Source organism: Perissodus microlepis, chromosome 13 (assembly GCF_051167445.1).
Source record: "Perissodus microlepis isolate ML-2025 ecotype Zambia chromosome 13, ASM5116744v1, whole genome shotgun sequence".
In the NCBI taxonomy this organism is placed as follows: Eukaryota; Metazoa; Chordata; class Actinopteri; order Cichliformes; family Cichlidae; genus Perissodus; species Perissodus microlepis.
In genome coordinates this window covers 20,697,212-20,709,946 of record NC_140473.1, presented here as the reverse complement: position 1 = coordinate 20,709,946, position 12,735 = coordinate 20,697,212, and the positions used below count along the sequence as shown (strand labels likewise).

The 12,735-nt window shown below is 39.6% G+C and overlaps 2 protein-coding genes across 3 annotated transcripts; one reads left to right on the top strand and one right to left on the bottom strand.

Moving 5' to 3' along the window:
* The first annotated feature begins 228 nt into the window (after window positions 1-228).
* ecd (ecdysoneless homolog (Drosophila)) lies at window positions 229-5,939 on the top strand. Of its 2 annotated transcripts, none has more exons than XM_084949316.1 (14): window positions 229-399; window positions 585-808; window positions 917-1,034; window positions 1,198-1,285; window positions 2,363-2,541; window positions 2,834-3,026; window positions 3,200-3,328; window positions 3,435-3,560; window positions 3,670-3,755; window positions 3,889-3,992; window positions 4,403-4,661; window positions 4,872-4,939; window positions 5,040-5,245; window positions 5,349-5,939. In XM_084949316.1, the coding sequence occupies exons 2-14, from the start codon at window positions 604-606 to the stop codon at window positions 5,583-5,585; spliced, it is 1,998 nt and encodes a 665-aa protein (XP_084805442.1). In that variant the 5' UTR covers window positions 229-399; window positions 585-603; the 3' UTR covers window positions 5,586-5,939. The 2 variants fall into 2 exon arrangements, with proteins under 2 accessions (XP_084805442.1, XP_084805441.1); XM_084949315.1 differs by having other exon boundaries at window positions 566-808.
* Window positions 5,940-6,539: 600 nt separating this feature from the next.
* LOC146375103 (uncharacterized) lies at window positions 6,540-10,742 on the bottom strand. The gene is made up of 5 exons (XM_084949317.1): window positions 10,618-10,742; window positions 10,442-10,527; window positions 9,353-9,551; window positions 7,364-7,664; window positions 6,540-7,279 (listed from the first exon to the last, which is right to left on the bottom strand). The coding sequence occupies exons 2-5, from the start codon at window positions 10,519-10,521 to the stop codon at window positions 6,873-6,875; spliced, it is 987 nt and encodes a 328-aa protein (XP_084805443.1). The 5' UTR covers window positions 10,522-10,527; window positions 10,618-10,742; the 3' UTR covers window positions 6,540-6,872.
* Window positions 10,743-12,735: the final 1,993 nt, after the last annotated feature.

Sequence of the window (12,735 nt, the reverse complement as noted above, 5' to 3'; positions counted from 1 at the left end):
AGGCCAACTAAATGTTTCTAGAAAGCCAAAGGCTGCATACTTCAATTCCCAGCATTCATTGCAATAGCATGTTGCGTTTATAAAATGTATTCGCCGGTCCTGTAATTTTAACTAAACGCAAGATGTGTATTTATCACATTTAGTGGAAAATTAGACTTATTATGTAATTTGCATTTATGTAAAGTAATGTAAAGTATTTTTTGAATCGGTAAAACCGCTACAGAAACAGAAGGTAGGAACTCTGTTTATTATCTGTTTGGCGAGGACGACTGGAATTCGTCGTAGGACCTAAACAGTTACAGATGGCGTGAAAGAAACGTACTTAGGAATAACCGTAATAAGAGCCGCTCCAGAATATACAAACACAACATAACCAATTTAAAAGGAAGACAAGACAAGGTAAGGCCGAATTAAGCTTTCGAGAGGTTGTCGTGACAATCACTAGTAAAACGTTGAGTTTATCTAGAAGCCTACGATTTCCTCTCTTTATTTGCATCTAAATTTAAAGTCATAATATAAAAGCAGACATTGCCGACCTTTCATATGTCTTTCCACATCGCTTTAGCGTCGTATCTTTTTATTAGGTCTTTTAAAACTGCTACTATGGAGGCTCTGCAGAGGAGAATGATTGAGGAGGACATGGTCCAGTACAAGCTCTTTTTGATCCAGCCAGGCAGCTCTTCTTCACAGCAGACTGAGGAACGTCTGACACATCTAGTAGATGAGATTTTGGCAAAGGTTGCCCCTCTTCTGATACAGTACATCTGGCAGCATCAGCCAATCAACCTCAAGTATCACCCTGAGAAAGGTAGAACTTTTTCAGCACCCCAGAAAGGAAGCAGCATGCTGTATGTCTTTACGTGGTTAACACTCGGTACACACACTAACGGCTGGCGTGTATGGATCTCATTCACAGGAGGCATTCCTGCTCACATTGGTGGGAGCACTCAGTTTGGAGACAATGTTGAGGACGAGTGGTTTATCGTTTATCTCCTGCTGCAAATCACGGAGGCTTTCCCTGAGCTTGCAGCAAGGTAAGGGTGATCATGCTCATAGTTTCTAAATATTTATAAACTCAGAGCAGAGTTTGCACAAAATAATAAAACAAAAGTATCAATAAATAAATAAACACACCCTATTAAAATGCTCACCAGTCATTTATGTCTTTGTTTCCAAAATAATTGTTTATATGTGCAGAGTTGAGGATAATGATGGGGAGTTTCTTCTGATTGAAGCAGCAGATTACCTTCCTAAGTGGCTGAATCCAGACACAAGTGAAAACAGGGTGAGTTTTCCACATGACATGGCAGAGTTGACAGTACTGGAAGCACTTTTTGTTTAAGCCCAAATAATTCACTGCCTCCCACAGCATACTACACAGTTATAAACTGATATCCAGGCAAGCTTTGGTTTCATTTTAGACCTCCCTACTGATACATTGAAATGCGATTCACAACACCAGGGTTGTATGTCAAAATAGTTTTCATTTTAAATAAAAAAAACAGGAATGTTAACCTTAATTAGTGCTTAAAATGGTTTCTCATCGGTCAACTCTCAGAGCTTAAAGAAAAAGGCTTATTCCGTAATGAATGACTGGCAAGAGCCTCCAGCTATTAAGGGCATCTACCTCCAACTGTACCTGCATACGGCCCACGACATTATCAAGGATCACAGCCATCTGGCACACCAACTAATCTGCTTGTTTCCCATTAAAGAACAGTCTTTCTTATCAACCAAGTGTTTGGTCAAGTGTTAATCTCATTGTCATCTTCAAGTTTGGACAGTATTATTTCAGAAATTATCTGACACTTTACTGCAATGCAATGTGCAAGCCAGGTTAAATAATCCCACTAGCACTACTGCGTACACTTGTCACTGCACAATTTCTCATGTGTAGTAACGCTGCATACTGCACGCCTATAATTTTAAGAATGTGTATCCATTTATGACTTTTAAAAATTCTATTTCTGTCTCTAATAGTATTCTAATTTTAAATTTATATTAATTTAGTGTTGTTTATTTATTTTTTAAATCTTGTTAAATTTTTAGAGGCTTGGTGACTTTTTTCCCTCATCTTGTTAAGTACATTTCATTGTAATGTTGACCCCGTGTTAAGCTCGACTTACAATGCACCCAATTGGATAGAATTACTTATCATCATGCTTCATTTTTGTTTGTTTTCAATTTGACTTTTCCTGATTAAAGTTAATGCTTAAGTGGAATAAACCAAGCCTGGAATGAACAAGCTTGGAAGAAAACATGTAAAAACTTACCTGCACAGCCCTTTTAAATTTTGTTTACTTGACACTGCCAATTTTTTGCTAAGTGTAGGCTTTTTTGCACCACTCCTTTTCTTTCTCAGGTCTTCCTATACAAGGGAGAGTTGCATATCCTTCCCTGCCCATCTAAATCCACTTCAGTGGGCTTTTCAAAAGATGTGGTACCCAGTGTGGCACAAGCTCTGGAGCTACTTTACACCCACCCAGAAGTCTGTCGGGCAAGCTCCAAGATTTCTTTAGCACTGAAGAAGAGACTAGAGGGGTAAGAGGAATTCCACATATAATCAATATTCAGTATTCAAAAGCAACATCATGATAAATACTACTGAAAAAGTTACTCTGCATGCGTCAACTGGCACTCAGCCTATTTCAGTTACATAATTTCCTTAGGGATAAATAGAGCATTCTGATTCTGTGGTTTCCAGCTGCATAGACAGGGAGAGCACTGGCTACATGATATTGGCTATTTAAAACATCAGAATACAGGGTGCTGAATCACTGTTGTGTACTAGAGGAATACAGTTTTGTAACATATTCTTTTTCTTTCCCCTCAGGTATCCAGGGAAGATTAAATCTGGCCTCCACCGTGCCCATTGCTTCATACCTGCAGGTATTGCCACTGCGTTGGCACAACGACCAGACCTCATTGCACCTGCAGTTTCAGCATTCTACCTGCGGGATCCAGTAGATTTGCAGGCGTGTCGAACCTTCAAGACGTTTCCTCCTGATACACGAGTCCTCACTTTGGTAAATACATCCATGTATATATGTACTTTCTAAAAGGTAATATCTTTGTTCAGAACTGTTCTGTGTTGTTTTATAAATGCTTATTTTATGTACAGGACTGTAATTAGTGATTTGTATTTATTTATTTTTTGGGAGGGCGTCTGTTTCCCCTAACCTTGAATAAATATTTTCAGGTGACGTTCACCCGGTGCCTGTATGCCCAGCTCCAGCAGCAACAGTTCACCCCAGACCGGAGGAGTGGTTTCACCTTACCTCCTCGTTCTCATTCCCAATACAAGGCTCATGAGCTTGGCTTGAAGCTGGTGATTCATTATATATCTTTGTACTTCATACTGCATACTTTTAATGCAGATAACGGTTGTTTTATTATGTAAAAGTCATAATCTTGTGCTCATGCTGTACTCCCAGGCCCACGGCTTTGAGATCCTGTGCTCTAGGTGCAGACTGCCTTCATCAGAGCCTAATGCCCCAGTCAGTTGTAACCCACAGTGGAAAGGCTTTATGGAGAGTTTGAGTAGGAATGGCTACTTCCACGTATGTCACTTTTTTTCATGCATGCACATGGCTAAAGTTGCAATACAGTCAGCATTTATCTATTGGAGCACATTTTTAAAAAATGTGTTTGCACTGTTGTCAAATGCAGGGAGAACTGGAAGGTTCAGCACGTTACAGAGAACTTACAAGATCAGCAGAAAACTTCTTCAAACAGTCAGTTGCCTCAAAATCAAGGTAAAGACTTAAGCTGTTCACAGTGTGAATATGTATGCCAATGTCATATAATGTATCCGTTTGAATGAACCTTTTGTGTGTGTGTGTGTGTGTGTGTGTGTGTGTGTGTGTGTGTGTGTGTGTGTTGCCTCAGTGCTTTGTCCCCAGGTGAGGAGGTTCTCCAGCTGCTGCACAGCTGCGAACCATTCAACTTGGAGGAGATGAAGAAAAATGAGTCACAGCTCCCCCAAGAGGACAGTGAGTGAAAATCCTGACTAGAAACTGGCAAAATCTTATTTAAATAATGTGTGAGTGTAAATAATTGTCTTTCTTAATACTGAAAGACATTAGTCACATTTGCCAAGTGATCCATGAAGGCACGATGTGAGGATACTTAATTTAGACCTCAGTTAAGTGTAATTTTCCTAGCTAGGGTAAGAACACCTGTCTGTCTCTAGAAGATTTGTATGTTAGTTGTTAAGCATTGTAACTTTAATATGACTTTGCTAGAAAGTGAGCATTGCCTTTGTCTATCTCAGCCACCTAAGATTCTTTGCCTTGTGCCAGTTTCTTTCAGTGTCTGTCCTTTTGTTATTCTTCCCTCATTCTCTCCATTTTTTTCTTACGGACATTTCCCATAATTAGTTTTTCTCTTTGTCAACCTCCAGGTGATAGCTGGCTGGATATCACAGCTCAGGATTTGGAGCGGCTGTTGCAGGAGAGAAGTGGGGGTAGAGCTGATGTTGGCAGCCAAAACTCAAGTTCCACCAAACAGAAACAGCATGCCGGGGATGCAGAGGAGAGGGGAAAGGAGAAGGAGGACAACATAGAGGAAGAGGAAGCTGGTTACAGCCTGGTAGCTATCAGTCAAGGGATGAAGAACTTCCTCAAGGCCATGTCTTCGCATGAAGGTGCAGAACTGCCCTGGTGAGACTAAGTGACTTTGTAATCTTGTTGATTTTTGTTCATATTTAGCCAAAAATCTATCAGATTTTAATATCCATATGGATGTAGTATGAGCATAGTTTTCCCTTAATGGTCTCCCTGAGCTGCAAATTGGTATGTGTATATTCTAGCAAGCCTAATTTATTTAGGCCTACATTGTCATACTGACAGTCTTTTTCATTTCTATTCCAGGAGCAGTGCAACCCAGCCTTTTACTATTGATCCAGACTCAATGTCCAACGCACTGGGAAGACTACTTGGTATGAAATTTGCCAACAGTGAAATATGTGGTATGAACTTGCTACAATTTTCTTTTTAAAATCATTAATGAATCTGTCTTTTTTTTCCCTTTCTTTCTAGGAGGCAAAGACGAAGAGCTGGATTCAGATGATCTTGATGATTCTGATAATGATGAGGAGGAGGAGGAGGTAGAAGAGAAAGAAGATGGCTTCTGTGGTCAAGCAGAGATGAAAGGAACAGAAACTCTGGACAGTCTCAAAAGATATATGGACCAAATGGATGAGGAATTGATGAAGACTAATGTAGGACAAAGCTTCAAGCGAACGGTAAACTCTCGTAACACGCCTTCCTTTGCTAAGATAAAAACTATTCAAAAGATATGTGCAGGACACAAGTGTCACCCTAAACCTATCTTTATCGTATCTGCAGAATTACAACAAGGCAGGAGCAAGCGGCGACTCCTCTCACCCTTCTGCCAGAGACGATCTCCCAAGGGATAACAAACTGGAGGAGAAAGAGGAGGAGATCCAGCCCTTAGATGTGGATGTCAATTTGGTCACAAACTTGCTGGAGTCCCTCAGCTCCCAGGCTGGGCTGGCAGGACCAGCTTCCAATCTGCTGCAGAGCTTGGGCATACATCTACCACCCAACTCTGATCCCGCATAAAGGGCAGGAAGTAGAATCAAATAATTTATGTGTCATTTGACCTAATGAGATGTGGGAAGTTAACAGCACAGGGAAGACCAGCAGCTAAATAAATAAACACCAGACACAGTGTGCTTGATGGAAGCCCTGAAATTACTTGTAACACAGATGAAGTTAATATTAAAAATACCTTAAATTCATCTGTTTGAAATTACAGTTAACTGAAAGTGAGATTTTGCAGCAAATGAGCATTTATATCAAGTTAACTATAAATTTTTAATACCTGTTGCTTTGTGTCATTGTTGCATGCACTTATGGTGGTTTTTGTTCTACTACAAAAAATATTTTTCTAAATAAAGCCATTTTTCATTCTTATTTTTTATTCAAATTGTCAGCATAATTCACATTTTCTTAGCATATTCAAGTGGAATTTTAAAAATAATGCATATAAACATTTTCCAAAAAGCTCAAGAATGACTAGGAAGCAATTTGGCTTCTAATAAAAATGTGAAATACTCAATTACAACAAAAAGAACAGCAGCACTAGAATGAGCGTTCAGCTCTTTCCACATTTGAACCCCCTTCTCATCTGGCATCTCTGCAGTCAGATTCATTCAAGGGCAACTTTTGTCTGTCTCTGGTTAAGTATTAATTCAGTTAACTAAGCGAATTTAAATTGCTAACTTGTTTTATGATGTTAACTATCTGTGTCAACATTCTGTCATTGTCATCCCTTTTCCTCTGAAAGCTGTCAGGGTCATACGAGGACTACTTCTAGGGATGTTCAGCACATCCGCTGTTAAGAGCTCTCAGAAATTAATGTCATAAAATAGGAAACGACTCACATTTGTTTTGTTTGTTTATTTGTACATAAGAGAAATTCAGCTTGTTGATAGTTGCTTAATACTTCAGCTTCATGTCTGAAAGAAAAATTGTAATGTTTGACCCCTGACGCTTAACTGTTTCATTAATAAATACCTACCTTGTAAACTATTTTCCATTAGTGCCACGGATTTAGAAAGTGCGAGCAACAGCACTCATGTTGCTCACGCTGCAGAAAGTCACAAGTAGCTAGGGCATGTATCGTCTTAATAACATATTAAAAGAATAAGATAAAAACTTGTGATGACACATAATTACTAACCGTATATCGTTAGTGTGCCACTATAGCCTGCATTTTGTCTTTTATAACTTTGTAATGTGAGTGGATATTGACTGATAAGGGATGAATAAAGCTAGTATCTACAGGTATAACACTTTGGTTAGGGTCAGTGGAGTGCAAGACGACCTACTAAATCTTTTAGTCCTTTACAGAAGCTGAAAAAATGGCTGAACTATGTACCTCGCTGAGTGGAGCAGTGCAGCAGCAAGGGGTGAGACACAAAGAGCCACTACACCAACCAGGAAGCTCAGCACCATTCCCAGCAGGAGAATAGCGAGCAGGTATCCATGGAAGAGCAGGCTGCGCCAGTTGGCCTGACTCAACACATGCCAGGGACGCTCTGGGTGCAGAAACCACAGGAGGCCCAACACCCAGCTCTGGTTCACCAGCTGTGTATAGTAGATGTCAAAAACAGAGGCTTGGGAATCTGGAGGGTGGCTGCGCTCCATCTCAGACACTTTAGCAAGCCAAGTCAGAGACAGACTGTGCAGGATTAAAGCCAGAGGTCCATATATATACTCCAGAGGCACAATACTTAAGAGACCCTCAGATGCTGCAGACAGACAGAAAGAGAAAACTAATTAGAGGTTCATTTACTCTAATGTGTGAAACCCTCATCTGATATCCAAACTTTTACCTGTGATGATCACAGAGGTCCCACTGATGATGAAAGTCAGAGCAGTGATGTGGCTTGCTGGTGGGGATGCCAGCTTCAAGGCAAAACTAAAGGCCACAGTCACCAGGGGCAGCAGAAGCACCATGAGGACGAAGAGGTTGGAAGATGAGCTGCTGGCTTTGGCCCACATGGTCAGCACTGCTTGAATGCTGCTACAGATAGCAGACGGCAGCATCCTCTCACCCAGGGACCTTGAATAACTTCTTAGATGCACCAGATCCAGGGCATGCAGGAGATTTAAGAATAAGAGAGACACCAGAACCTGAAAAGACAGAATATAAAAAAATAAACAATTATCTAACTTTAAAAAAGCCTACAAGTGTTTATGTGAATCACTCATTTTTAATGATAGGTAAACATTTACTTCAATTCATGTGGCTAAGGCATGTTAACACAAACTGGAATGTGTGAAAGGTAGTAACGTTTACAGCTGAGACTGAGTGAGTGCCTCTTCATCAGCAATTTGCCTGCAGAGTCATTTTGGGTCATAATTTCAAACTAGTCCTGACAAAAGGGAACAGAGTCCACATCTACTTTAAAAATATATTTATATTTTAAGTAAACGTCAAACAAGGAAAAAGTAATAAAAAAATCAATCTATTTTAATTAATATTGTACATCATCATCATTTCTGTTTTTGACAGCACACTTAATCATTTCAATGTTGCCACTTTAGAGCCTGTAAATATTGTGATGGATTGCTATCGAACAGGTTAGCAAGTAAATGAGTTAACTGTAGAGATATTAAACACTATTACACTATGAACTAATAGTGAAATAAATGCTTATGTCATTTCATGCTCAAGCAGCTGTAGTTTATTGGGTGGGTAATACATTACAATTAGCCATTCTTTGCACAATAATATTCTACACTCGGGGGCAGTTTCATTATTACCAGTTCAGCTGGTGGTTAATAAGATCTCAGTCCAATGGAGCACATTTAGGATGTGGTGAAACAGGATTGATGTGCGATGTGATCATGTCAATATGAAACAAAATCTCAGAGGACTGTTTCCAGCACCTTGTTGAATCCGTCCAACAAACAATGAAGTCTGGAATGCAAAGGGTAGTCTAGCCTGGTACTAGCAAGGTGTACCTAATGATGTGTGAGCATATGCTGTTGACTTTTCACTAACACATCCTGATTTCTGCATGCTTGAATTTATGATAAATATGCTGCAACATACCTACATATTTACTATTCTTCTGAAGGACGCCATAAACAAAATGCATATAAAACGGGTCACATGGATAAGACGTGGACTAAACTCAACCGGTCCTGTGACTCATTTTCAGTTGTTACAGGCAATGTTAGCTTGTGGACCATACTATACTGTGCTATACTGACCATTTAGTCAGTATAGCACCTCTCCTATATATCAGCAGTTGAGGTCAAAGCTGGACACCCAAAAGTTAATTCCACCTTTGTACAGCGTCACACTTGCATCTGAGTTCATTGGGCAATCATTTGGTTAAACATCTATCCTGCACACATGTTATCAGCAATAACGTCCTTCTGTCACTTCCCTCTATGTCTGCTTTCACCTTTAAACTAGCACAAACAGCAATTACTGATAGAATTTCACTGACCACCACAGCTGATGGCACAAATGATTAACAACAATCCAATGATTAAGCTTACATTTTGAAAGACCATTTGAATGTTTGTTATAACTTCCTACTTTTTTCTTTTGCAATATGTAACTTCAATATTTGCCTTGATGTTGGCAAAGCTATTATAAATGCACCTGTAATTGAAGCAAAAGCAAATACCCTGCGGTCAAGAAACAGAGCTTTGCGTAAACTAAAAAGCATTTGAGTGGCCTCACATGACCTTTTTTCTCATTACTATTTATACTAATTTGTAAAAAGGTATTTTTGACCTTATCCTTTCTAATCAGAGTTTGGTTGTGTCCAAAAGAAGAAAATCCAAAAGTTGCAGACACCAACCTGGGCAAAGCTGAGGGCCACAGGATACGGGTAGCGATACTGAGGGATAAAAATGGAAGCCACAAAGTTTCTGAGTTTGTCGCCCAGACCATATATCACCACAACCAGCAGGACCAGACTGGCAACCAGGGGCTTCAGCGCATGATGCTCTGAAAGACACCTTACAGCCGAGGCATATCTCGTCCTCCATCTCCCTGAACTGTGCACAAGAGACATAAACCATAAAGTCACACTGATAACAATGAACTTATAAAAAAAAAATTTTTTTCTTTTTGTTCTGAGTTTAATGTTTTAAAAAAACTTACATTGGAGGATATATAACCTTCCGTTTGCAATGCAAGTTTGCATTTTAAATGCAACTCCTGACTCTTTTATATGGTTCCCAAGATCCAATATATTAGATTAAATTTAAAAAAAAAAACAACAACAACAACAACAAAAACAGCATTATCTTTTATCCAAAAGATGTGTTTTTTTTAAATTATTTATTTTTGTATTTTATTGCAGGATTTCCCACCTGCGAGCAAACGTTATTTCCTCTCACAACAACCCAACTTCGCTATTTACGGATGATCTCTCAAACAGTGTTCTAAACATGTATTGTAGTCGGGACAATCACATCACAATTACATACACTGTCTGATTGTTTTGTTGTTCCTTTTCAGTTGTTTATGTTTCGTGTGGCATGTCCGAAAATCGGTGTCTGCTATTGTAGTTTCCTTGTTAAATTCTACTGATGCCAACAGTGCGTTCCTTTTAGACCAGAATATTATTTTTCAATAAAACTCATGTCAATTATGAGTCTGTAAATATACAGCATAATAGTAAAAGTCAAATAAATGATAACATAAAGCGCAGAATAAATATGTATTAAATGTAATAAGACCTCAGAGGACTAGTAGGCGCGTTTAGCTTTAACAGCCTATCAGCAGAACTGAAGCCCGATCATAAAAAGTGCTGCTTTAAAACTTAAAAAAAAGAAAAGAAAAGAAAGACGTATAGACCAACTATAGCAAAACAAATTTAAAAGGAGTGCAACTCATTTTCTTTTCGGGGGAGGAAAAAAAGCGAGAAACGACATTTACTCACCATTTTGTTGTCGTCATAAAGTCATACTTCATCTTCAACCTCCAAACCATCCATTCCGTCTGTGTTGCTGTCACTTCCATTCATTCCTACAACAGCCAATAATAATGCGATTATATCAATAATAATAATAATAATAATAATAATAATAATAATAATAATTCATCCTCGTAACGCACGCGTATCCCGTCCTCCTTTTATTTTGGTATTTAAATAAATATAGACTTGTAACTTCATTCATGCAGTTTGCTTGAGGTGAAGTAGTACCCTTTGCTCCTGCTTTGGCAACTGTTTGTGACATTCCTCTCCGGCTTTTCGTTTGCTAACGACCACATGACCGCCTGTGCAAGGGTGAATTTGAATAAACAGACTCATTAAACTGCGAGGATGCCGCTCTGTACCCTGCTTCTCAGAGTCTACCTGCTGCACTGTGCGCACTGGGGTTCTTATAACTGTATTGCTATAAACACTAATATGTCTTAAACCATACATGTTTTATGGTTTAAATGTGTGAAAACTGCTCACATATTCTTCAATGATTTTCAGCAAAATCATCCTGTTGGTGCTAAATGACTCAAGAGTACACCAGGGGGCAGTCAAAGACACCACCTTTTCTCAGTCCATTGTTTCTTTCATTAAAGTAATATAATAGCTGGGTAATTTGTTACTTTTGAAATGAAAACATTACATAAAATATATCCATTATCCCTCCTCTTCACATGCCCAGCATCCCAACCTTCTCTCTCTAACTTTGGCTCTAAAGTGCTCAAAGTCAGCTGTGCCTCTCATGTACTCATTTCCTTATCTGTCCTGGTCAAACCAAGCAAACATCTTCAGCTCTGTCACCTCCAGATCAGCCTCCTGTCTTATTGTCACCTTCACCAAACTATACATGATAGCAGGCCTCACTACCATCTGAACCTTCTCTTTTACGCTTGCTGCCATCCTTCTGTCTCTAATACTTGTCTTCACCCACGCCATGCTGGTCTCCTAAAAGTGGTCTCAAGACCGGTCTTGGTTTAGGCGGTCTTGACAATAAGTCTGCTCTACTCCTCGCAGCTATCACACATGTTTTCTCTCATTCATACACATTCCCTCATTTCCTCTTTTCTTTCCTCCAACTGTCCTGGTTCTCTTCTGTCTACTCTCTACTCTTACTACATATCCCAATGACATCTATGAAGAGTCCACGGAGACTCGTGGAGGACCTCATCTGTCAGTCCATCTATCACCACCGCAAACAAGGGGGCTCAGAGCAGATCCCTGGTGTGATTCCACCTCCACCGTGAACCCATCCATCGCTCCTGCTGCACACCTCACCACTTTCTCTCTGTCCTTATGCATACTACGTATTTCTCTGACACTCCTGACTTCCTCATTCAGTAACCAAGTTTCTCTCATCACCATATTATGATCCACAAAGACACAGTGCACCTCCGTCTGACTTTGTCTGTACTTCTCTACCAACACTCGCAAAGCAAACCCTCACTTCCTCCTTACTAATCGTCTTATACATAGTAATGGAAACAAAAATGCTGCAGTACCACAGCTGACAGACTGTGGTATTGACACATGACAGAAAATGGTCTCTTTCAGTTAAAGTTTGTGTTTTAGCTGTAGTTCTTATAATAATCATTGCTCTGCAAACGTGGGGTACAATGCACTGCATGTGGGAAAAAAGAAGCCATCAGGGAAAACTTTAAATGAAATAATAAATATAAAAGAGCTTGATGTTTGAAATACTTAAATGCAGACAACCTAACAAACAAGGGTTTGTATCAGATTATCTGTGTCATGCAACAAAAAAGGCAATAAAATGTTGTAGACCAGCTGCAATTGGTTTAACCCTTGTAATGTCCTCGGGATTCCCATACACCAACACAAGGGTTTGCTCAGCTGACAACTAACCATAAAGAGACAAACTTCAAAGGGCAGTGATAAAATGCAAAACTGGATATGTAAACAACCACTGACTAGGGTCAACAAAATGCAGTCTGTGGAGGTTCTTGACAGTAAACACTGAGGGGGAAGTGGGAGTATCTTCAATACAGGACAAAGGGTGAGAGGTGGAGAGGCAGTGGCTGAGGTGAAAGTGAAGAGGGAGGAGAGGTGATGACATGGCTAACGGTACAACAGAGGGTAATATCAAAACATACAAAACAATTCAAAATACATCAGGAGATTCATATATTACTATGTTACTGTGTTTCCAAGGCCACCAGCTAAATTAAGGGCAAGCCTGAAGCAGCGTTGAGAGAGAATTTGTAGCAGCTCTTGTTGGGTGTGTGTAGGATGTT